Consider the following 25,711-nt stretch of genomic DNA (forward strand, 5'->3'; position numbering starts at 1 on the left):
TTCCGCAAAGCCATTGCAGGGCTCTCGCTCATACTTGGCACTTGTTGATAAACCTGCCGGTCAGGGATGTGGCTGCGCTCTGCCTGTGTCTCTGACCCCAACCGCAGAAAATGCTTTATGAGACCTCTTTCTCCAATCTGTAAGGAGATGTACCGGTGCAGAAGGGATCCTCTACTTGTAAGGTCCAGTTCTAGGTGTTACTGGTGAATTACTTGATTGCGAGAGCTCTGTAGCATCACTGCTAAAAATCCCCATGTGGTGCAGAGGTGGGTGGCTGCAGTGCTGCCCTGTGCCGATCAAGCCTCTTTGGAACAAGGTCCTTCTCATGCGATCCAACTGAGGAAACCAAACAAAAAAACCCATAAAAACAAATAGATTTTTTTTAAAAAGTTGTCTTCATTCATGTGCTTTGCCAGTCTTCCCTGCTTTGTTGCTTTTTGCTCTTCTTTGCCTCGACATGAGGCAGAGGAGCTGCCTGTACGTAGGAGACAAAGTGAGCACTTGCATCCTCTTGGCCTGTTTATTTCTGACTTGTTCTTCTCCCAGGGGCTGTGTCAGGCCTGTGCTGGCTTCCCAGAGCCCCCAGATGAAGGTTTTCACTGCCCTTCCCTCATCTTGTGTGAAGGTTAAGGAATATACAAAAGGGTCGTGTCAAAGCCGGGCTTTCAGGGATTGTCTTTACCTGTATAACACAGGAGCGGGCACAGTTTTCTCTCCCAGGATACCCTGTTATTTCAAAAGTGATCTCTGATGCACTTACCTGAGTGGATGGAGGATGCTTCTGCAGTTAAAGATAACACCTCCTTTTCCCAGGAAAACCAGGCAGCTGAGACAGAAGGGTAAAAGGGATCAAACTACAGGGTCACTCTGCATAGAGAAGATTTGCAAAGCTTAGTTTTTCAAATAGAACAAAAGTGGAAGGTGCAGGAACCTTTCTCCTATTTCAGTTGCCCGAAATAAACTTCACCAGTGTGTTTTAGAAGAGACATGAAGAAACTGGGAAGCAGTAGGGGACAGGTCATGGCTGTTGTCCTGAGAATAAAAGTAAAGATTTGCTTGGCTTGTATCCAAAATTTATAGGATGGGAAATCCAGTGTGGGTTTGGTGCTTTTGAAAGTTTTACATCCATCTCAGGTCATTATACACACCCCCCACTTTCCTCCAAATGAACCTTAGATGAGAAAATCCAAGAGGCAGACAGGTGAGTGCACCCCTGGGTGGCTGTGCCTGCTTGAAGGCCTTTGTTCACCCCCACGTCTCATTTTCCATAAACCATTAAGTGGGAGCCTGCTCACAGCAGCCCTTTGTGTGCCAGGTTTCCACCTCTTCACTGGAGCCGTGTGTCCTGCAGCGGGCTCGTTCCACCCTGGACTCCTCTCAATGAGAAGATGCTCTGAGCTGGAGCCTTCTTTGAGAGTGATTTTATCTGTGCCTGTCCTGGGCATTGTGCCCTTTGCCTCTCCTTTGGGCATCCAACATTCCATGAGAGAAGCGCCCATGCTCCATCACAGGCCAAGGGAAAAGCCAATTTTGATGTCAGTGAGTGTCCTAGGGACCATTTTTTACATCATTGTGGAAAGAACCTCCATGGAAATACCCTTTATTTTGAAATCTGTGGCGTTTATTCTGAGGAAACCTTGTGGCTCAGAAGGAAGTGCGGGCAGGAAAACAGGTCTGGTTGGTTTTCGATGCAGTTACGATCAGTTGGGGAGGGACACGAGGATCTGAGCGGGAGCGAGCGGCGTAAGGAGGCCACAGGAAACCCCTCCGTGTCCTTCAAGCAGGCAGGTGGCTGGTGGAGGAAATCTTGGCGTTGTCTCTGGGCTGCAATGTTTGTTTAAAACATGAGATACCTCTGAAGAAGAGATGTCCAGTCTGGTAGCTGGAACTATCTCCACTTTTAAGGCTTCTGATGTCGTGCAAGGAGATGCTTGCAGAATCTTTTTAGTGAAGACAAGTAATAAAAGCAACTAAGAATCATACTGATGGACTCCTCTCTATTATCCTCCCAATGTGCTGCTGTTTGAGGCACAAGCTTGATCCAGCATTTGATGAATCTTTCCTCAGCCAACTATGCTTTGGTGTTGAAGTGCGAAATTCCAAAGGTTAAATTTTTCAAATAACTTCCTGATCTGAAGAATCCAATCAAAACATTATTTTGTGGGCCTCCTATAAGGGATATCTGTTTCACATGCAGTTGGCAATATTAGCTATATCCTTTCTAAGGTGCCACCTCGGAGAGACAGCCGCAGAGCTTGTTGCCCAAGAGACAAGGTGCTAGATCCTTGACCAGGGTATGAGCATTGCACCGTCTCTGTTCCTAGCAGGAAAAGGTAACAGAAACCTGTGCGTTTATATTACCTGACATATGTTCTCTTCACTGCTGTCCCTGTTTTGCCTCATGGTCGGTGATTAGCATTTAAAGCCATTAATAGTTAATTACCATTGGCCTGTTCTTGGATGGGCTTGGGCTCTACCCAGCTGAGGAGACTCTTCAGGTGCCAGCACTGGGGACTCCAGCCCTCAGACCTGTCCTTTGCAGTTGGCAGGAGACATCCAGATCCATCTTGTATCACAAGTTCCTGGGACATTTTTTTGCATGCAAATTCAATTTCTGTGGGTTTGTTACTTTTTTTTGTTGTTTTTGGCTCACTGTGACCTGACAGCTTTACTCAGTGATTTTTCAGCCTGTGGTTCAGTGGTTACTATAGCACTACATAGATAACTATTATAGGCCTATGAAATGCAGCTGGCAAAAGCAGAGGTATAAAACAATCAGAGCATATGAGCTTTTTTAAGATATCTGTATTTTGACTTCAAATTTTTCAGGAATTTGCAGATTTAGAAAGATCCAAAACCGGTGCCTGGAGTCCTTTGGGTTCACTTCTTTGTATTCACTTGCTTGCAAAGCTACGACCATCCTCAACTCTTCTGTGTTAGAAAGAGTCCTTATGAGAACCTCAATCTTGTGCTTAATAAAGCCTCTTGGTGTATTTTGGAGGTACACTGAGGATTTCTGGCTTTAAAAATTGCTATGCTAGCTGCAATTATTATGACAAAGAGTTGTTCTAGAGGTTAAGAGCTTATCCAGGGCTGGCAAGGCTGCGTCTCTCATGAGGCCGAAGTTGTGTTAAGAGTTAACACTGTTTTTATTCCAAATGTAAACATAGTTACAAGAAATTATTATTTTTTCCATCTTTTTTTGCCCATATGTAAAACACTTTAAGAAGAAAAAAAACGGCACCAAAAAAGCCCAACACGAGCAAACCACATACCCGACATCCTCATGATGTCAGGTGATCTCCAAAAATCAACAGAGAATGCAGAACCCAATTCAGAAAATGCCTCTCTGTTGGTGCATAGCACCCGTCATAACTGCAAGAAAAAAGAAAACACTCATTGTTCGCACTTCTTCTATCAGACAGCTAAATCAGTGCATTTCAGAAGATTGTAAAGAATGAAATTGTCCTTGTCCTCAAGCATTTGTTGCTAGTTTATTCAAGACTCAGACATTTTCTTTGCCTTGAAGGATCTTAGGCAACAAGCAGAGAGATAAGGGACAGTTTTTGCACCTTCACTTAGTTTTAAAAGTTCTCAGTGTCACCCTTATCGGTTCCAGTCACTGGATGGAGGACTTGCCCGTGTTACCTGCTCGGTAAAAGATGGAAAGGAATTTTTTGCAGAAGTAATCCACAAATCTGTCATGAAGAAATACCCGGTAGCAGAGTGTCACTAGCAAATGAAGCGTGGCGGGGGGGGTTGTGGGAATAGCTGTATTTTTAATGGAGCTCACATTAGGATATTGCAGCAGGTTGGAAACTTTTCAGGAATATATATCTTAAGTGGGCCAGTCTGGTTTTGAGAGGATTTTATATTGGAGTCTGCTTTTGATTAACAGTCGTGCGCCTCGTTATTGTTTAATGATAGCAGTAGGGAGGTAAGCGTGCTGTTCACAGTTGTGAGTGTATATTTTAAAAGAGATCAGCTCCAATAAAGATGGAAAATAAGGTTATTTATGTAACAGCTGTAGAAGTATGAACAAATTGTACTCCATTTAGATGACTCGGCATAATCTTGGAGTAAAAGATGGATCTGGACTGCACCTAGTTTCTACAGCCTTTGTAGAGCTGTTTCAGGGTAGCTTGAGGTTTTTAGTGAGTTAGTTTCACTCAATACTCTTTTGTGATCCTTTCTGCACGTCTCCTAGCGGGTTACCGCAGCCAGGAGCACACAACAGAGCTGCTCTCCGTTTGTGCAAATGTTGCAGATACTCGCAGAAAACAACCATGCTGCTTTCAAGCCTGAGTGTTTTCACCCAGGGTGCAGACTTCTAAAGATTTATTTCATCATGTGAGGGCACCCCCGGTGACCCGCGTGTCCCAGCGGCACCAGGCGAGTTTCCCACGCTTGCCAAACCTCTTCTGGGAATCACTGGCAACTGGTGTTTGTATTTCTGGTAATGTACACAACCGATGCAGTTGTGTTTGAGGGCTGCTTACTGGTAGGAACAGGAATGAAATTTGACAAATTTAAAGGCAGACGGTTCCATCTAAGTGAAATGTCAGGCTGTGATGGGAAAGGAGGCAGCAGGTGCATTTCTGTGGGGTTGTCTTACCGTGTGCAGGTCTTTTGATACTGATTTAAAAGCAGTATTTTGGGCTGTCCTGACAGAGCTTCTGTACGTCTTTTTGTGTGTTTATTGATGACTAACGTGGTTATCACTGTTGTTTTTCATTCCTGTATCCCTACAATCTTTCAAAAAGTAGTTTAAATTTAAGTAAGGAGAATCTTATTCTAGGAGGAATTGTTGTACTGCAGAATAGAAACCTATTCCACAGACTGTTTGTCTTGGGTTTTATGTCCTTGGTGACATTGTCTGCATTTTGGAGCGAGGTCGTGTATAGATACATTCATTGAATCTTCCCAGTGTTTACCTGATGACCTAAGCAAATGAGTGTTCTGCCGTGTGCTGCTCCCTGGTTTTCCCTTCCTTTTAAATCCATTCAGCCTGATGGTGAATTTAAATCAAGGCCAGGCTGGACGGGGCTCTGAGCAACCCGATCTAGTTGAAGATGTCCCTGCTCATTGCAGGGGGCTTGGACCAGATGAGCTTTAAAGGTCCTGTCCAACCCAAACTATTCTAGGATTCTATACCTAGGGGGAATGAGCTAAAAGCCTTCAAACACATTGTGTTTCTGTAAGTGTCATGAAAATTTGGTATAAGCAAAGAAGAGACCTTCTCTTAGTGACCCAAATCTGGGAAGAATGCAGCGTGACCTTTCTCCCTCAACCCACTGTGGGCTGCAGTTTTCAGAAACACGTCTGCAGAGAGTGAGGAATTGCATCTCTCTCTTCAAGGAGCCTATTTCACCCATTTTGGTAAAACCAACCAATGTTTTACCAGATGTTGGTAAAATTATCCCTTGTCTGCCGCAGGCCTGCGGACGCTGGGCTGCTTTTCTTAGGCCTCGTGGACACCTTACTAGACATCCCTCAGTGCATGAACTCCAGTGTCTTGCCATAAAGAACACCCGTAGAGCCCTGGTAGCCCCAAGATGTTCTCTACCATCTCAGGTGACATCCCACTCTTCCTCTCCTTCCATCCTTGTTCTTTCCTGATGCAGGTTGCAAACACTTGGGTTGTTTTCATTTTCCAAAGTTGCATGCACTTATATTTTGCTTTTAAAGACATAAATATTTCCTCTTCTGTTCGGTTTTGTCCCTCTGGCCACTTGAGGACTGTAGGGTGCAATTTGCTCTAGCAACACGTGGTACAGGACCTTTCAGCTAATCTATTTGGTTCCTGCAGCACAGAGTATAGGAAGAGTTTGTAATTGGAGACATGTTGGGCTGACTTGCTTAGACTAACACTGAAGAATGGACTAGTGTTGAATCAAAAGTTACATTATTAAATTACAATGCTTCCTTCTTTGTAAGATGTTTAAGGTGAACAGATACCAGACTTAGCTTAGAGAGAACATGACAGAAACCCCACATTTATATATGAGTAAAATGTAAAACTGCAATTTACTTAAATTTGTTGCAGGAGTCAAATAAGGGAAAAATAAAGAACTACAAGGAATGGGATTGTGCATAATAATTGGTTAGTTTTTCCTTTGGTATCGGATGTAATTAGCTCTGCTCTCCTGTTACCTGCTGATTAATCTGGTGGGTTTTTGTTGTGTCACTAGGAAAGTGAAAAAGACATATTGCAGTGATTAGAAACAGGTACATATCCTTTCTGTTGAGGGCTTGTGGTTGCAGATTCTTTGAAATATGCAAAATATACTCAGGTCTGTGCCAAATCCAGATCCCTGCTGTGTCCCATAGCGTAATTCCGTATAACGCTGGGGAACTGCAGCATGTACAGGATATTTTGCCTCTGCATTTAAAGTAACATGGGGTTATGTGGAGAAACACGTATCACTTTCAATTTCCAAGTGCAGGACTGAACAGAATCAGAGGGCTGGATTGCATCACTGTTCCTCCATCGAGCATCTCTCTTGAAATCAGTGAGACAACTGGACGGCACAGAGCTCCCCTCAGCTTGAGCTTGCTCCAAACTGATGGTGGTTGAAAGGGAAATAGACTGAGCCTAATCCTCAGACAGTGCATTAAACTGAGTGATAACGTATTGGGGTGGAGATTAAATAAAGTTTGGATTTGATTGGAGCATTGATTGCTGGAACATAATTTGTTAAAGCATTTGTTGCTACTTGTGAGAAGATTGGTTAAAAGCTTGGTTAAGCAAAATAGGCAGGATTTTTATTGATATTCATAGTTATTGCACTGGATTTTTGTATCAAGTATAGATATTTCATAAAGATTCCATTCTTATCCCAAAAGCTTTATTTTTGACAGTACACAAAGAAAGCTGTAGGGGAAGAAGACACAGGATTAAAACAATATGAAAGGTAGATTGTGCATGAAGGACTAATCTAATGAAGACCGTGACTGCACAACATGCAGACAGATGTGCAATTACCAGTAGAATTACTCATAAAAGTGAATTTACTTTCCTGCAGGGAGGAGAGATGCTCTGGGCGCAGTCACCTTCCGGATCGTTTCAGTTCACAAATTCAGGACCTGGGACAATTCCCCAAAGATTTCGAGGCGCAGGATTTTGCCTCTTAGCGGTTATTAGAGGCATTTGTGGATATGGACTTAAAAACAAGAGTGTCCAATTGTATATTGAAGAAAAAAACCCCAACCTAAACAAAATGCAAATGCCTTTAAGGAGCTGGGTAATGGGGAGAGGATCCAGAAATTCCTATACAGAGAGATTTAAAAGCATTTTGTCTAGGATTTCTGTTCACCAAAATGGACCTCAGGGACCAGGAGAGTCTTTAGATAAGAACTGCAAATGATAGGTGATGACCAGGTAGAGCTAGAGAAAACAGGATTTTTCAGTAAATTTAGCAAATAAGAGTCAGAAGATATGTGAGGAAGATAAACTTTGAAAGGGTGCAAATAGCTAGGAATAAATTCCCACATGGTTAACTTCAGTCGCATGCTCTGTTGCGAGCAGGCAGCAAAAAAGTTACTGCTGTATATATTCTTTATTATCAACTTTCTAAAATGACAGGATCCTCTGGAGTCACTGCACTATTGTTTTAACTTTTAATTTATTGCAGTGCAGGGGTTTCAGAACCCAGCTGAACAGGAAAAACATCTTCTTGCAGTGCGATTCATGGCAGTATTTCTCGATTGTTGAATATTATGCTAGTTACACGGAAAGAGTAAAACCAGGTGCAGATGGAATTATTTTGGAAATGCTTCCAAAAATAAACAAAAAAGTTGGATGGCTAAAAGTGAAATCTCAGCGGCTGTCTACTGTTCTCAAAGAAGTTGAAATGTCAAGGCTGTTCGGTGGAAGTACCTGTATGTGTTCGACCTAGCACTAAGTCCCAAGGTCTCTTTGAATGCCTGGGAACGCCTGCTCAGCCTTGGGTTACTGTGTTCAGTAGAGATATCACAAAAAGGACTGACCCCGCGGTAGAGACATGCTGGTCCCTCCCTACTTTAAACCTTCGTTTCAGGAACAGGATGACATCCTACACCCACAATGATTGTAATTCATCTTGAAAGCTGCTGGGTGCCACTTCCCATCTCTTTGAATTCAAAGACTGCTGATTTCCTGAAAGAGTCAGCATCTTGAATGGGTCTTGGGATACTGATAGAAACAATTCATGACGTGAATACCAGAAATTGTCCTTTTACTTTCATCACGTTGGCTGGAAACCTCACTGTTAAGAGACTGCTTGAGAAATCTCAGCACAATTTGCCTTGGTAATTTTTCCCTACCAGCAAAGAGTGCTTTCCAAGCTAGGAATCTGAGTCCACAGCCTCACAATCGTTGCCTTGGTGTCCTGCTTGACATTTTGTCTTGGTGAAGGATTGAAGATCCATCTGCCAAGTGTCTGGACTACACTCCGAGTAGCAAAGATTCATGTTGGTCTAAGTCATAAGTAGTCATCTAGAGGTTCTCCCAGAGATGACCATATAGCAAGTACTGGCATTCAGTGGATAAATCTGATGTAGTTGGGGTTTGTAACTCCACTTCACTCATCACACCTGAATCTCACAAAGAAATCAATACAATTTATAAAACCTCTAAGTGGAACTTGCTGTTTTGGCACCTCACAAAGTCTGCTAGGTGCTTGTGCAGGCACGGAGGGAACCAGCTCACCCGTGACCCTCAGCGTAGGAATGGGGAGAAAACCTGTGTGGGTGGTAGTTGGGACACAGGTGCTGCTGCATAAGGAACCATTGTGTCTGGTCTCAATCTGCCAATGTTGGACACGTTTGATAGATCGAAGAAATGACACATTCTCTTTGTTTTCCATCCTTATACTGTCTGTCCCCGACTGTTCTCTGCTCTGGTCTGACTTGTACTATTAAAATACTCGTGCTCTGCTTTCATCTGTATTTTCCTACTTGTGTCTTGCTCAGCGGTGTGAACAAATCTTTATGCAGCATGCCTGTTCTGTTGGATATCGTTCCCTGTGTCCTTCAGTCTGCAATTAAATGTTTTATCTTGTACATGCTGTTTAAATTCTGTCCTTCTGAGTATTTAGTGGTGTTTTTTCCCCTCGGGAGAATTCCTTTCTTGTGTAAGTATCCAACTTAATGGTGCAGTGGAACCGCCTGCACAGAAGAGCTCTTTCATTCTCCTCTGGAGTTATTACATCGAGTTTGAAGGTGGTTTTCAGGAACGGTGTAGGCAGTAGGTACATTCTGGATGGCAGCATCTCCTGTCACAAGGTGATGGAGAGCTGGTCTGGGTTCACTGGCAACCCACAGGCCAGGACACTCTTGTGTTAATGTTTCTCTGCCTCGGTAACGTGATCTGGAGACCTGACGTGTGACTGATCACCAGCTTAGATGTTTCCAGCTCATGGGAACTGCAACACCGCAAGGAGGAAGATCAACCCCATGTTCCCATGGGAGGATGGACTCTCCTGAGAGCCTGGAAATGTCCCGTGCTGACCAGGAGCCATCTCTGAGCAGGCCCTGCAGAGCTGGGCAGCGTGGGGAGCACCTTCCTCACAGGGCCTTTAAACAACAACCTTAGCCAAAGTATTTGAAACTGTGCTTAACTGATTTGGCTTGTGTTGGGTTGTGTGTAAAACTCAGGGCTCTCTAATGCATGATGCATGAAGGTGTCCTGGTTTGGTTTTGGTTTTTTTTTTAAGATATAAAAGGTAGCTTTTAAATTCAGTTAAATGGTTTTAGGACATCGCTGAATTTATTAGCTGCTACAGACAAAAACCGTATGCAATTCACATGGAAGACTTGGTCCCAGCATTTAATTTACTAATAGATAAAGTCTCCTCTTAGTTCTGAAACTACTTAAAAATTGCTGATGGCACATGGAAAACTCTGGAAAGTATTCTGCTTAGGAAGGGTTCCTTTCCTAGTATGTTTTTCTGCTTCTCATCTTCATTTGTCCTTCATTGCATTTAGTGAACACATCATTTTTGTTTTGTACATTACCTTGAGCCAATCCCAAATTGGTTTGTAAAATCGTAGTTGTCTGCATCACATTCAGTTGATGCCAGAGACAAAATGGCCAAAGGTCAGGGCAGTTGAGACCTGATTAAACAGTGCTTTAAAAGTCACTTCAAAGCAAGGGGAAGTTATTCTGATTTTAGACTCATTGATGTCCCACATTGACCTTTTAACTTAGAGAAGAAAAAGACAAAATAACAAAAAAAGTATTATGCTATATTTTTATGACGTGCTTTGAATATTTCTTGGTTCTCTCAGAATCACTGAAAGCATCACTTTGCAACATCATTATTCCTATTAGTGGTTTCTCAGATACATCCAGGAAGCCCCCAGACTTTCAGGATGGGAAGAGTTAACATTTGAAGATGTTTTTATTTTTTTTTTTTTCCTTCCCTTGTGATCTCAGCCTGTTTCTCACCTTGGAATAGCTGGGGCCAATCTCGGTCCTGCTGACACCGAGGATTTGGTCCATCTTGCCGCTCCTGAGTTTGTGCAGTTAAATGAGAAAAGTCACGGCTTTTATTGTCTTTACATCAGCCCAGCTCCTGAAGCAAAGAAGGTAAATGTGATCTGTTAAGGCTAAAGAGTTAAAAGGTTGAAAGGAAGCAATGGTTTTAGTTGTGATTTAAGAAGCAAAGCAGAAGTCCAGACGCACCCAGCACTTTTGTTGGTTCCAGTCGGACACAGCATTTGGAGCAGCTGCTCAGAAGAGTCAGGGGCATGACCGTGGCTGCCTTTCCAGGTGCTACAAACCCACAAAAAAGTGAGTGAGCAGAGCTCAGAGAAGAGTTCAGATAACTCAAAACCTTGGCCAGGCTGCTCCTGATGGTCTCTCTGTGGCTGGTGGCTGAAGGGGGCTATTTCTGAGGACATCTCCTATGGGCAACGCCTGCTAGTATGTAGTATTTTGTGGGTTGTTACCCTTTAGCGATGCTTATTGTTTGTTTGGGCAGACAGGTTTCTCTCTTTTGAAGCTGTTGCAACATTTGCTAAAGTCATGTTTATGCTTGGATGGAGAAGTTGCTGCTCTGTGCCCTGGGGACTTGTCCTGCTCTCTTGAGATACAGAATGCTGGCTCCTTTTGCCAGCGTCTTTTCGTAAGGGTATGTCAAAGAAGAGACCTTTTGAGAAGGAAAAAGCTATTGAATGCTTTAAGAAGGTGTAATTAGTTGCAATTTGGTTGGCTAAAGGACCACCATGTGATGATTTAAAAAATTTGGTTTCCTGGTAAACAAGTTAATGGATTTATGCTCGGTTGCACTGCGCTTTCAAAAAGCAAAACGGCTCTAGGGCATGCAAGTAAAATTTAAGCTCTTTCCTTGTTGTTTTAAAATAAGTAAAATAAAACACACTGTCAGGTTTTCTGAAGAGTAGCTTGGCTCCCTGCTGTGGATAAGTAACCTCAGCTTAGAATTAAAGCCACCCACCTTTGTCTTCAGGATCTGGAGCAGACAAATAACTCGCTTTCCCTGTGGTTCCACTGTTATTTTTGTATTAGTCTCTTCTCTCTTCTCCATCTTGCTCTTTTTCTGCTTCCTCACTTGCTGTTTTCTCCCACTCAGTCATTCTCTTTTCTCTCCCTCTTTTCTCCTCTCTCTATCCAAGAGGGACACTCCTGTCACACCTGAGCTGTGGACTCAGGTCCTTCATTTAAAGGCACGTGTTAAAGATCCGTGATGGTCTCTCGCTAATTCCAGCAGCTTCCCCAAGTCTCAGTGCAACTTATATTTGTTTTGTGTCCACTGCTATTACTGTCTGAAGCCCCTCTGACCATCCCTTCTGTAACTGAGGCCCTTCGTTGTAGACATGTCCTTGCCGTCTCCCACGATAACACGAGAACCTCAGCCTTGATGAAGACACATGCTCTACTGTAGCACTGCTAATAGCAACGAAACGTGCATGCAGGTTAAAGGCCTCATTTGTCTCTCTTTATGCAAGTTTTTCATACTTTTGCAAGGCATTAAATATTGCTTTGCAGATAAGAGCGGCAGCGTGGTACCCCCAGGGCAGGGGAGAGGGAAAAAGCTGTAATTATTTGCTGCAAGAGTTGGGTCTAGCCAGGGAACAGCCACCTCCCTTGTATTACTGGCAGCAGGGGGGTAGTTGGCTGGTTTTTGGCTAGAGCAAACACTTCGCAATCGGCTTTGAACTCTTCTGTATCTCCCTAACTGAAGGGTGAAGACAGCGTGAGAAATAGTGGTTAATACAAAAAAACTTGGTATGAGATTTTAAGTTGACTAAACGCTCTTGCTAGCGTTTGTTTTCTCTCCTGAGAATGATAATGCTTGAAGGTGAGATGGAAATAAAGGCGAGTGTGTATGCGTGCTAGAGAATTACCTTCTGCTGTTTTATCCTTGAAGAGTTGCATTTTTAAGTTGCATGGTCCTAAAAAGTGCATTTGCATACCTCAGGTATGAAGTGAACTTGCTTGCTCTGTCTCTCTGCATTTGCGCTGGGACTGACTGGGGTTGCTGAAGACAGAGGAGAGGGATTTGCTGCCAGTGTGTTCCCTTGCATACTGTTCAAATACATTCAACTCAGCTTTCTAATTCCTGGGGCAAATACTTGATGTGACTTGCTGGATTGGCAGTTTTTATGGAGCATTTACAGACTAAAAGGGCCTTTTCCATCTCCTCCAGCTCTTTCTTGCTAATCCTTTTTTGTTTATAATTTTCCTCAATAGAGACGGAAGAAAAGTTCTTTGAACTGTATTGTCGTAGAGAATGAGATCATCAGTGAAAAAAAAAATTAATAAAAGGAACAGCTTGTTCTTTGTTCTTCTGCAAGGTGCCACCATTCTCCTTTGATTTTATCATTGTATCAGTGTTATGCACACAAGGTTCTGGAGTGGGTTCAAATAAACCAGATTCTCAGATCGAGGAGCTGAACCTTCCCCAGAGCTGCTGTGTGCCCAATGCAGCATCGTGCTGGGGGACACCTGCCACTCGTAGCTCTGTCGCTTGGGAAGCTTCGAGAGGAGATCCAGGCTTCTAGAAGGTTGGAAGAAGTACAGGTCCAGTATATTCTGCCATTCTAGCAGCCTGCATGATGGTAGACAGAAAGGGAAATATTCTTCTCTGTGTGCAGTGCCACAAGGGCATCAGAAACTGTGTTGTCTGCACTGAGGTGGCAACAAATCCTGTCCCTCTTGCACAGAGCATTGGCCCAAGGGTGGCTGAGTGCCCAGCCCTTTCCCTATTTCTACTTACAGACCTTAGGAGAAGAGCCTCTCTTTGTAAAAGACCTCGTTATTGGGTTTTGCAATGCCACAGTGTAATTTCAAATAATACTCCTGTCTCCCATCCATCTCTGTTGCCGTGTCTCTGTGTGTGCACAGAGGGGTTAGTAGGGTACTGCTGGTTAATAAAGCATGTGTTGCTTGATTCTAAACTGCATTCCCTGTTGCTGAACATCTCCCGTGTAGCAGCTTTGTGGTGGTGGAGTTTGAATGGGATGACAATTTTGCACCCGCTTTCAGATAAAATGATTTTAAATCTCAGAGGTCCTGAGTGAAAGAAGCCATCCAAGTGCCTTCAGTGTTTTTCATCGCAATAAGATACTTCCTTCACCTCTTGCTTTGATTTCAGCATATGAAGTGTCTCATTTAAGCTCCTGTACATTCTTATGTAAATTCAGATTTTTTAAAAATATGTCCCTAAACTGATGGCGTATACCTAGCTTTAGGGGTTGTTGTGCAGCTTTAGCTTCATTGTAGGAGGATTTTACATTTGGGGTGAAGCAAGTCTGTGGTTTGTAAAGTACTTGTTTCTGTAAGAAATGTAGGTTATAAAGTCTATCATGATGGAGAGCTACATGCCAAGACTTGAAGCCTTTGTTTCCTGGAAAAGCAGATTTCTTCATCAAAATGAAGGTGGAGTAGACCATGTGTAGCAGTCTGTGGTGTGTGGTCCATGTGGTGTCCGCCCTTTCCCCTTTTTCTCTTCTCTCTGACAAGACTTTTTCAATAAACGAGTGCTGGTTTAACTGTCTTTCAGGCCACATTTTCTTTTTTCCTTGGGAAATAACACAAGAGTTACAATGTGAAATTTTCCTTTTGTGACTTTGTCATAAAAATTAATGAGACTAGAAAAACTGTTTGTGGACCTGGAAGAGAATCCTGGTGAATAGTATATATCTATCCACAAATCTCTTTTGTTTTAATCAGCAAATAAACCAGGAGAGAGCAGTAGGCAGGTATTTCTGTGCAGGCCTAGGCTGGTGTTTTTTCTAATACATTCAAACGCAGAGATTTGAGAGAAGTCAGATTGGTTGATCGTTGTGCTATATCTTCAAGTTCTCTTGGTCTGAATTTTTTGGGGGTGAGGGAGATAGACTGATTCATACTTGAGCAAGACAAACCCAAGAGCTGCCAGTTTGCATTATGTCAATGTATGTAAGAAAATATTTAGATAGAATTTCCATTAAAAGTTCAAAAGCAGGGGGCTCATGCTGACCCCAGCTTTTAGAAGCTCTGGTGGGAAACCTGAATGAAATTTAACTCTGCTCAATGTGTTTTCGTTGGCTAACTCCATGTTTTATTATCTCATGCAATGAGATCTTTCTTGGTTTGTCGATTTTCTACTGAGGACAAAAAGTTCATGTATGTAACAGTGCACATATTGAATTAAAGTACCATTAAAGACATGATGTAATGACCCTCTCTCCTTTTCCTTTCGTCAATATTTGCCTGCAGGGTCAATACATTACAATATAGACTTCAAAGTATTCAATATTTTTTTACCTTTTGAGTGTGTTGGCTTCAAGTGCATGTAATATTAGACCTGTTGGTTGAACTGTTGGTCTAAGACTTACTAAGTAGTTTCAGGCTTGGATGCCTAATCCATGTAGAGCGGCTTTCCAGGCATGTGATAATATCACAACACAGCTGTTGGCAGCTTTCTGAGGTGAACCATTTAATCTGCAGTCGTTTCTCCCAGCTTCCTAACGAGTGGTGGAATTTGTCCCTCGGTGTGCGATGGGATTATTGCCCTCTCCCCCTGCTGCCATCATATTTACTCTCTGCAGGACCTTCCAGTGACTGTAGGTTATGTGGACAAATCTAAACACCAGCACACCCATCTTCCGTGTGCTTTTCTGCCGCCTTTACATCTGTGCTCAGTCAAGTGCAGCTCAAAATGCGAGATAATGCTTGACGTACTAAGTGCCGTGCAAACGTGGCTTAATAAAGTTAAAATTGTCACGCATTCAAACGCTTGCACAGGGAGGGTTGGTGCTCACTTGTCTGAACTCCCAGCTGGGGCACAGTGGGCTGGGTAGTTCTAATAGGAGCTTAAACCTTCTCATGTCTCCTCTTCACCTGTCTACATTTCCATTCCCACTCTGCTGAGATCTAGCACTGATACTCATCCCATGGGCACAGATGGGCTGCGTAACAATGGCAGCCACGAACCATTTATCCGTCAAAAAAGTGGCGCTCTAGAGAAATGCTTTGATAATATTCTTTGCAAGGTGTATAAACAAACAGGATTGTCACCCGCATGGTATCTTATTACGTTGTCTTTTTAAAAAAATTAAAGAAAAAATATTTATAGATAGCAAGAAGTTACTGAATTCCTCTACAGAACCAAATGTTATAATTAGGAACCCGCTGCACTTAGAACTATTCTACAAATAAGCACCTCAAATCTAGTTTAGTCCTTCCAGAGAAAACAAAGGTCAATAGGCTTCTTTGAGGATTAGCAAACTAGAATTTCTTGGACCAAGGTACTAATTACTTCCAAAGCTGAGGGCGATTACTACTTCCAAATCTAAATTATTGCCAAAACCTCATGATAAACCTCAGTAGTACTCCTCTCTAGCCTAACTTTTGAATTAAGATACTTCTAGACTGGGCTCTAATTAAAGGATAAATGGCCTGATCTGAAGGGAAGGCAGGATAACAGTGGGAATATTCTGTTTGTGAAAGCTGCACTTCTGCGTAGCCTGGTCCAAAGTCATTGAAGACTTCCCGGGTCACCAGCAGCAATTTGGGCTCAGCCAGGGTGGAGTGGAAACGAGTGCAGCTCTGGGAACCCGAAGGTGTGTGTGACCTGATACTCCACACCTGGGAACCCGTGTCCTGCATCGTCTGTCTGCTTCTAAGGTGGGATCCCGTATTTCTTGCTTACTGTTGTCTGACAGCAAAGGGATGAGGACTGGGCTCACTATTACAAGCTCCTGATTGGAAAAACTTCTCCCCGTGGTTTTTAAGGGGTTTCACATACCAACCGCTGTGCTGAGGATTCACTCGTGTGTGTATTGACTCGGATGTTGTACCAACAATGTGTTTGCTAGTGTGCTGAGAGACCGCAGTTTTCGCATCAGATGGAAGAGGGGGAAAGAAGTATCATTTTTGTAGAGAACTAGGCATAAGGTAAAAAGGTTACGGTAGCAGTGGGAGAGGGGTCAGAGTTAAACGCATCACCATTTCATTTCTACCTGCAGCTTACTGACTTCCTCGTGCAATTTCAGGGAACTTCGAAGTGGGTGTTCACATCGCAGATGTCAGCTACTTTGTACTGGAAGAAACAGCACTGGATAAAGTAGCGAGCGAAAGAGCAACTAGCGTGTATCTAGTGCAGAAGGTAAGGGTGACTCTTCCTTTTTTCATCTGACAGCCGTGTCTTCCGTTTACCACAAATTCATTTTAAAGGTTTGTTTTCAGATGCCTGCAATCAAAATCTGGCTGTTATTGCAGCAAACCTATGAAAATGAGTAAAGTGATGCAAACGCAAGAGCTAATGGAGCTGCTGGCTACCTTGGAGCTTACGGAGGGAGCAAGGGGAGATGCAGCAATTCGTGACCCTGTGCCCGTGGGCCGAGACCCAGCTGTGCCAGGACTTGCCAGCTCAGGAGCAGCTCCGTGTGAACGGGCTCTGCTGATCTGGAGTTAGTTCAGGGCCCAGAGCTCCATAGCTACATTTATGCCATGCTGACCCTGAGATAAACGTGACAGATGCAAGCTGGCTCGTCTGCTCCACTGTTGAGAGCTTGAAATTTGTACATTTGGTGGTGGAGGTGGAGACTTTTGTCTTTGTCTTCAGTGCAGTGGTACTAGCTAATCCCTTCCAGAAATGGGTGCATAGCAGAGTAGGGTATAAAGCATCCTGTGCGATCTCACATCTTGAAGGTACAACAGTATTTCACAGATTTTTCCTTTATCTGGGTATCCCAAGTGCTGGAGAAATTACAGAATCATAGAATAGAGTCACAGAATCACTTCAGTTGGAAGAGACCCTCAGGATCATCGAGTCCAACCATAACCTAACCTAACTCTAGCACTAAACCATGTCCCTAAGAACCTCGTCTAAACACCTTTTAAACACCTCCAGGGATGGTGACTTATGTCTTTTCATCATGTAGTGAAAAGATATTTGAAATTGTTCAGATTTTAGTGTAACAGAATCACACGTTAAAGTCAAGTTTAAAGTTGACTTCCACACTTTAAAAATGAACAGGTTCAATTTTAATGTTATTGGAGAGGAAACATCCAGGTTTTTTTCTGTGCCTGTCTCATTTTCAGTTGAATGTGCAGAAGCATTTCCTAGCCCATCAGATCCTGCTGGCGCTGTGCGTGCAGGGAAGCTTGGCTGTCAAGTGTCCTGCGCTGGCCTGAGGCATCAGCTGCACGAAGAGGAGTGCTGAGGCAGTCTCATCGGAGCAGGTTATTTTGCCTCTCCCCACACTCTCATTCAGTCAGGCTGAAGTCCTTGTCTCTGCAGCCCTTTCCCAGATGACAGGGCATGTTTTGTATAATAAATAAACATATCCTACTTGCTACTTAGGATTGGGGGGGATTCTTCCCTTCCTGGATGTTCACAAAGTTGCTGTCTGAGGAGGGTCTTGTAATGGTGCTTGTTCCATATGATAAAATGATTTCTTTTTACGCTGTTGAAATCGGATTAGTGGTTTGATGTCAAGCTGTTAACTTTTAGTAGCTGTTCCATAACTTTCCTTGGGTAGAAACAGCAAGTCATAGCTTCAGGGGGGTCTTCTGGTGGATTTTAGGTCTCTGCGGGTATGGGTTGCTTGGAGTAACCATGGTAGCGATGCAGAAGTGCCCCAGTTGGGTCAGCAGCCACCAGCCCGGCAGCTCACAGGTGCAAGGACTGGCCGTGCTGGAAGACACCAGGTACCAGTGCCTTCCTGTTCTCCAGCAGTGGGAAGCAATGCCTGTCTCATGGGAACAGCAGTTCTGGCACCAGAGCCTTCCCAGTCCTGCAGCCTCTCCAGGGATAAGCCCTCGGCTTCTGCAATGCTCTGCTTGCCCCTGTGATGCACAACATAACGGCCGTAGCTTGGGGGGCGTCACTGCGGGGCAGCAAAGCTGGAGTCCAGCAAGTATTTCCAAGTTAAAATACTGTGGTTTGAAGGCATGTGACTTTTTTTTTACAGGGCAAAGAAAGAATTCCATATAGAAAGGAAACATTTCATGAGAAGCGAGTTGAATTTGAAAAGCTTGTTGGACTTTCTTTCAAAGTGCTTTTTCCCACCAACACTACCAGTCAGTCATGTACGATGCCAACATATCTATTGCCTATAATCTTCAATTGCTCTTCAACTACCTTTGCCCAGCAGTCAGGATTAGTGTTTTACCCACACTTCTGCCCTGCAGAACATATATTTTAAGAGTGCAAACTAGGTTAGATGATGAAATGGTCAATGTTTTAATTACAAGAGATGAAAAGGAGAGAGAGGATGGGCAAAGGAAAGCAGCCAGGCTGTCTGATACAAGATGGTAGAAAATATGCTTCCCTTTGATGGAACTTTTTCCTAAGACAGCTGTGATTCTGCTAGTGGTTAGCACCATACTAATCCTCCCAAAGAAGTTAAATAAAGCCACATATTTAATTTTCACAAACCATGTTTCCAGAAGGGGAGTTATTGTATAATTGCTAGCAGTCTACTTAATAAAAGTCAAAAGTTTTTTTGAAATAGGAGTGTATCAGGTTTTAAGAAGCAAGAAAACATAAACAGTTTCCTCTTTTTTGGCACATCTTATAGTGTTATTTTAGGTGTGAGGCAGCTCGAGTGAGAGGTCAGCCATAAATCCCTGTAATATTTTACCGGTCCTATTTTATACTGGAGATCAAAGATCGGAATTGTAAGCCTATCTTCACATTGAGTCCAAGGACTTCTAGACATTCACTTTTGACACCAGCAGGTTGTCAGGGTGTTGATGTTTTGATAATCTTAGGCTGAGTAACAAAGAGTTGCTCGACATGTGAATTCATGGAAGTGTTGATACAAGTCTGGAGCAGAAATCTTGGCTCATAAACAAATTGCCTATTTCCTTTGAGTATCTTTTAGTGTGTAAGCAAGAGGTTTGCTGAGCCCACCCCATTGTTGGACCTCGGCGTCCTCCTCCCAGCTCTGGGGAGAGCAGCTGATGGAAACTCTCGGTTAATACCGTCCCTCCCCATCGCACCAGTGGTGGGAGAAGGGGTCACCCCGGGAATCAGCTGAACCGAGCCTAAGCGGGCAGCCAAAACAGGGCGCTGGCAGAATGGGGGTGTGAAAATAAGGGGGTTTCCTAAGCAGAGTTTGTTCCCTTTTCACTTTGGTTGACTGATTTTTGCCATCCGTTCCTTCCTTGAAAACCTGCTCTAGCGAGTCCATTAGTGAGAGCCACCCTGGCAAACCCACTCTGAACCTGCAGCAGATGGTTCTAGTTTTAAGGGGAATGGGGAGTTTTATCATCCCATTATGCGTGTGCTCCCTCCCACTGCCCGGCTCCCTAGGAATGAGTCTGAGGCTGGAAACTTGATTTGGTTTCTGGAAGCACTTTATCAGCCAAAGAGGCAAAACAAAAGCAAGCCAAGGGCTCTCACAAGCAGGAGGTGAGATCTTCCCGTGTCCAAAGCGATTCCACCATGCAGAGGAGCCAGCTGCTAAGCAGCGTGACTCGCCGTGGTTAGAGGCCCACGTGTTTTATAACCCCAGGACAATGATGTGTAAGAACACATGAGCAAGAAAATTTTTTACAATGAGGGTAGTAAAATACTGCAACAGGTTGCCCGGAGAGGTGGTGGATGCCCCATCCCTGGAGACATCCCAGGCCAGGCTGGACGGGGCTCTGAGCAGCCTGAGCTGGTGAAGATGTCCCTGCTCATGGCGGGGGTTGGACTGGATGAGCTTTGAAAGTCCCTTCCAACCCAAACTATTCTGTGATTCTGTGAAACCCCCAAGCCCCAGCAGTGCCTTCCCTTGCTCTGGTTTTCCCTCGCTGCCACCGTGTTGGTGTGCTGGGACGTGTGGCTGCCCTTGGGGACAGCCGGCAGCGCCAAGGGGACTGCCAGGAGTGCCGGAGCCGCGCACGGTCACACTGGAGATTCTGCATTTGGGACTTGGAAACGGGGCAAGAGAAATCCTCTGTCTGTAGCTGGGTTTGAAATGCAGACCCACAGCTGCGAGCATTGTGGCTATCAGCCTTTCACTCAAAGAAGTGCCCTTTTCAGGATCTCTTGGGCTCTGCTGGGCTTGTGGGGAGAGATGATGTCTTTTATTAGTCTGGCTGATAGAGAGGGATGAAAACCAGACAAGCTCTCACCACCCAAGCCTTTCTTCAGCCCCGGTTTCTATGATACATTTGTTAGAAAAGATTTCTGGGGGGCCACAGGTCATTTTTTTCATTGTGAAAGTTTTTTCCCTAGCCCTGCTGGACGTCTCCAACTGCATTCCTAGAGTCAACTAAGTTTATACACAGCCCTGTTGCAGTGTTACGATCCCAGTATAAGCCCAGGTGACTTCATTTCCGCCTGCAGTAAAATCAAGCTGAATGATGCCATCCCCAGCATAGTCACATCCATAGCAATTTGCTGGGGAAAGCACGCTGGAGGTGATCTCCCTCGGCAGGGTTTCATTAGCTGGATTTCTGCGTGCCATGGCACTCCAGGGCACCTGGCAGACGCTGCTGTCTCTTGGCAGACAGTCACGGGAAGGGCAAAGCATTTAAAAGATGCCAGGCAACCTCTGGATTATTTGAGGGGATGCTGTGCAACCCTGATACTGTGCAAATCTGGGCATTGAAGACGTACTTAGGGAAATCTCCTCTTATCCTCAGTCTCCTTCAGAAAGAGGTGGAGGTAATCCTATTGCAGAAGTTCCTTCTGGGCAGCCCCTGGGATAACTCCTGAAACATCTCGCTCTCCAAGTGTGACATGATGGTGACAACTTTTTATGTGAAGTGCCGGGCTTGAAACTACTAAGAATCCTTTCAGCCTGTGACTGTATCATGTTAAGGAAAAAGGAAATTTGTGCTTAAACTTCTGTCCTCTGTGACAGTTGGTTGATTTTCCATGTAGAGTGTGAAGAGGAATCGTGATGTTAAAGCAGAAGGAGGCAGTTAGCCAAGACTGTCATGATGTTGAAAACAGGTTTCTTTCGCTTCAGGAAGGTAGATAAAGTTGACATACCTTCAATGCAAGGTCACATTGTCTTGTGTTACGCATGTATTTGCTGAGCCCAGGAAAAGTTGATTGAATTCTTGCTCTCCTGTGAGGCTTCTTCCTCCATGGGTTGTGTTGTTACTTTGCCTAAAGTTTCTCTCCTGTAAAACAAGAGTAATATGGGTTGATGCTTCTCTATTTAACAGTAAGTTTGTTACAGCTAATTGCTTGGTGAATGTTTAGTGCTGTAATTATGATCCGAGTTAAAGCTTTGCTTGTGTTTCACATCATTGAAAGCCCTTCCATAGAATTATAGCCTCTTGAGTTGGATATTAATCCTGCTCAAGTACATTTAAAACAAGCATCCTGTTGTTTCATTCGGGGTATTCTTCCTGGATGGGCTTTCATGTTTCATGTAGGCATTTTTCTGGCAGACTGTTATTGCTTCAGGAGATGCGAAGGGAAAGAGGATGCACTACGGCACAAAAATATTCAATAAGTACAGACCATTATCAGATAATCAATCACAAAGGGAGGGAGAGAGGGGAGAGCTAGTAACTGCAGCTTTTGATTTGGGTGAAAAAGGACACGGTAGCTTTTATTAAATTACTAGCACTTTGTTCACTGTGACCTGAACTTCAGGGTCTCACGGTGGCCATGGGCAATCTTAGGCAGACAGGGATTTCCGATAGTCTATAAAAGCTATTTTCTCTCCTTTCTGGTATGGGTTGACACCACACACGCTCAATTTATAACCCCGTGGAGTGGGTCCTTCCAGGCAGCATGGCAGAGCTCACGTACTGGATCCGTGAGTTATGAATGTACCAGTATTGTTAATGTACTGTTCACAAATGGAATAACAGAGTTGACGGCCTTTGTGTTGCGGGAAACAGCTTATCATAATCTGTGCCCTTGTGACCTTCCAGCCGAACCAGTGCTGCTGATTCGTGTTGTGAGTGACTCCTTGACAGTCGCAGACCGTACAGTTAACCTTTTGGCATTAATATGCACTGTAATTAGGATGGATTTATGGCCATCCTCTGATGCCAAACCACAAATGTGATTAAATATTTTAAGAGTCTTTCCTTCAAAGCAACCGGGAAATATGAAGTATGTGCACTTGAGGAGAAAATGGACACCTGAGACTGACTTTTCTTACTGTTCTGAAGAACAGTTGTTCCTGTGGCATCCAGATAGAAAATCTTATCTCTGAAATCATCAAATCAGTGTCACGAAGTTTGGAAGAGCTGGGGTTTGCATGCCAGTTGGCTTGCTGCTGATCTTATATTTACAAGGTGACAGAGCAGAACAGTCAAAACAGAAACCAAATTAAATAGCTAACATATTTTATGGCAACTAAGTAGAGCATTTCTCTCTGTGTTTTTGTGGGATGCACCCCCCACTCAGGATAAACAGGTAGGAGAGATCATGGTTGCTCTTTGAGGGCAGTTACTGCTTCTTCACAAGTGTAAATAATGAGAAAGGAAATAAGAATGTGAAACTCTAATAATTGGGTTTGCTTCATTAAACCTCTGCTGAATGTTATCTTTACTGGAAAATAACTCAGGGGTGGTAGAAACACTTGGAGCTGCTCAGATGTGCTCCAGTGTGAGTATGCTCCAAAACTGTTGCTTTGTTGCTGTAGTCAGGTGTGTAACTGATGGTTTGGTAATTCAGTGTCCAGCAGCACAAATATTGATTGGTTGTAAGGAATTAACACAGGTTAAAAACTCCCTGCCAAAAATTCCTGCTGGCTGACATTTTGTTCAAACAGAGTTGAGTATAGTAAAATAATAATTGTTCTCTCTCTGTTTGCAAACACCATGTTCATTAGTAAGAAAACAGGTGCTTTTGTTTATCTCACCTGCATCTACACGTTCCTGTCTGTGCTACAAAGCCTGGCTCAGTCTTTATTAAGCCAAGCACCACTCTGCTGATGCATGGGAGGACTTTCAGTTCTGCTTTGCAGGGAGCAAACTTGCATTACTTGCCTGGTTATGCAGTCGTCGGTGGCAAAGGAAGAGACAGTTCCCAAATCCAAGCTCTTCAGCTCCTGACTGCCAGGACCATGTTTCTTCAACATCAAGTTTCCTGATGTGCTGAGTCTTCCTTGTTCCTCCCAGTGTCAAAATGGCACTGGGGAAGGAGGAGAAAAGCGACCAAATTTTATGACTGTAAGAGCTGCAGAGTGAAGTGTTTGTGTAACCAAGGGTGCAGGATGCTCCAGGATTCCGTTCCTCAGAGGGGAGCGCTGGGAATGATTCCCGGGTTGGAGACTGGCAGCCCCCTCCAGTGTCATTGAGGGATGGGGCTGATGCGAGTGTTGGTGGCCTCGGCAGTGTCTGACTGCCTCTCCTTTCGGAGGATTTGCGTTACTCATTCTGTGCCAGCATGTCATTCACCACGTGATGTAGGTCTGGCATGGGTGATGCATCCCAGAGCTATGACATGACCATGGAGAATGTGATCCTGAAGGTTTAACGCATTTTCTCCTTTTGTGCATTGTCGAGCCTGTCTTTTGCCAACTGGTCAGGGAAGCTTGGCCACAGACAAGTCTTTGCGAAAAGCCCAGATCTAACCAAGACTCCCTTCTCTTCCAGGTGATCCCGATGCTTCCCAAGCTGCTCTGTGAGGAGTTGTGCAGTCTCAATCCCATGCGAGATAGGCTGACGTTCTCTGTGATGTGGAAGGTGACTCCAGAAGGCAAGGTACCTCAAGTAGCAGGCAGTCATCTGCTAATCAGTTCTCCCTTGGTGGCCAGTCCCTACTCTTGCAAACAGAGTGGTAAAAATGTCATCCCTTAACACCCAGGTAGACAGCAAAGGACTTGTTGGTGAATAGTGGACGATGTAGAACTGTCCCTGTGTCTTGTCTCACTGATGATACCATGGAGCTTCCAACTGGAATGATCTCCCAACATGGTGGGGAAAGGAAGAATATTTGTATGAATCTCAGGAACAGAATTGCCTGCTTCTTGCCAGGTCACCCATCCATTTAATGCCTTACCTCCAGCAGCAATTCAAAGCTAATGCTTTGGGTGGGACAAGCTGTTCCCCCCTGACTCCAACCCTGCCATGCTCTCACAGGCAGCTGTGCGATTCGGTGGATGTGGGCAGTATCCCTCTGTGGCCTCTCTGGTAAAACAGACTATTTCAGCCTCTTGAGAGCTGCTAATTACAACGATCCAAATAAAGCATGGTGGCTCTTCAGCACAGGCACAGCTCCATCCTCTGCGTGTGCTGTTTCCAGGGAGCGGTTGCGGATGCTGCCTGTCTGTGCAGCAAGCTGCCCTCCGCTCCCCGCCAGCTCTCCCCAGCTCTTTGTTTCTCTGCCTCTTCCTCTCCCGCACTTTGTAACCCCGACATTCTACTCTTCGGTGATCACAGGGTCCCCTTGCTAATCGAGGAGGGCTCAAGACTGCCAGTACCAGAGGACTCTCCGATCTATGAGAAGTACACTTTTTGTACTCAGAATCGTTTTTCTTTAACCAGTGTTGTGCTTATACACAACTCTCTCTGTGGAGAGTATTTCCTGTGCAAATTTGGTAATTTTTCACTAAGATTAACTTTACTTCCTTATTATTGTCCATGCTGCTCTAAAGGATACTGAATCTTGTTTTGTGCATTAGTAAAATATAGTTGCAGTCCTATATCTCCATTACTCCAGCAAGTCCGTGCTCTGGCACCAAGGTGAGTTTTATTTGTTCACTGTGAAAAGCGTTTCACTTCCTATAGCGACAGCATGATTGCTCATGGGACCTTTTAATAGTAGCTACTTGGTGGGCCTTTTATTGACTCTCAGTGGTCTTTGAACAGCTAATAGTCAAGTCTTAATTAAAATAAGCTTTTAATTAAATCTTATGTCTCATCCCCTGCAATATATACATTATTTGCTTTTCGAACAGTGTTCAGACCAACCTTATCTGACCAGTGAGGAAATGGAGGAGCTGCAGCATCTGCCTTACACCTGCCCAGGGAGCTGATCCCTGCAGGAGCCGTGGTCTGGGCCAGGACCACGCTGCCTCTTGGAAAGCAAACTACGGCCATCTCAGCAAACTGCTCCTCCTAGGAGGCCTTTCAGGGCTGCAGTCGTAGTCGAGGTCACTTGATTTGAAAATCAGGTGAAAGCTGGAGAAGAATTTACTCCTTCCAAGAAGAGAAGCGGTTGTAGGGCTTTTGCCCAGCAGGTCATTCTTGTCAGGGCTTATCTGTGAGTTGGGACAGAATGTGTCTCCTGTGTTTCTAGGTGTCACTCTAGCCTAATCGCAGTGTAAACAGGATCACATGCTCTCCAAGCTCTGCTGGGTGAAAGGG

At 44.2% G+C, this 25,711-nt stretch overlaps 1 protein-coding gene across 2 annotated transcripts in view; it reads left to right on the forward strand.

The window, feature by feature from the left end:
• The window catches only part of DIS3L2 (DIS3 like 3'-5' exoribonuclease 2), a 193,069-nt gene that overhangs the window by 98,449 nt on the left and 68,909 nt on the right, over positions 1-25,711 (forward strand). For both annotated transcript variants that reach the window (XM_065640190.1, XM_065640191.1), the window contains 2 exons: positions 16,483-16,595; positions 23,999-24,106. In XM_065640190.1, coding sequence (XP_065496262.1) covers positions 16,483-16,595; positions 23,999-24,106 — 221 coding nt within the window. The remainder of the gene's footprint in view (positions 1-16,482; positions 16,596-23,998; positions 24,107-25,711) is intronic.

The sequence above is a fragment of the Caloenas nicobarica genome, chromosome 8, assembly GCF_036013445.1.
Source record: "Caloenas nicobarica isolate bCalNic1 chromosome 8, bCalNic1.hap1, whole genome shotgun sequence".
Lineage (NCBI taxonomy): Eukaryota > Metazoa > Chordata > Aves > Columbiformes > Columbidae > Caloenas > Caloenas nicobarica.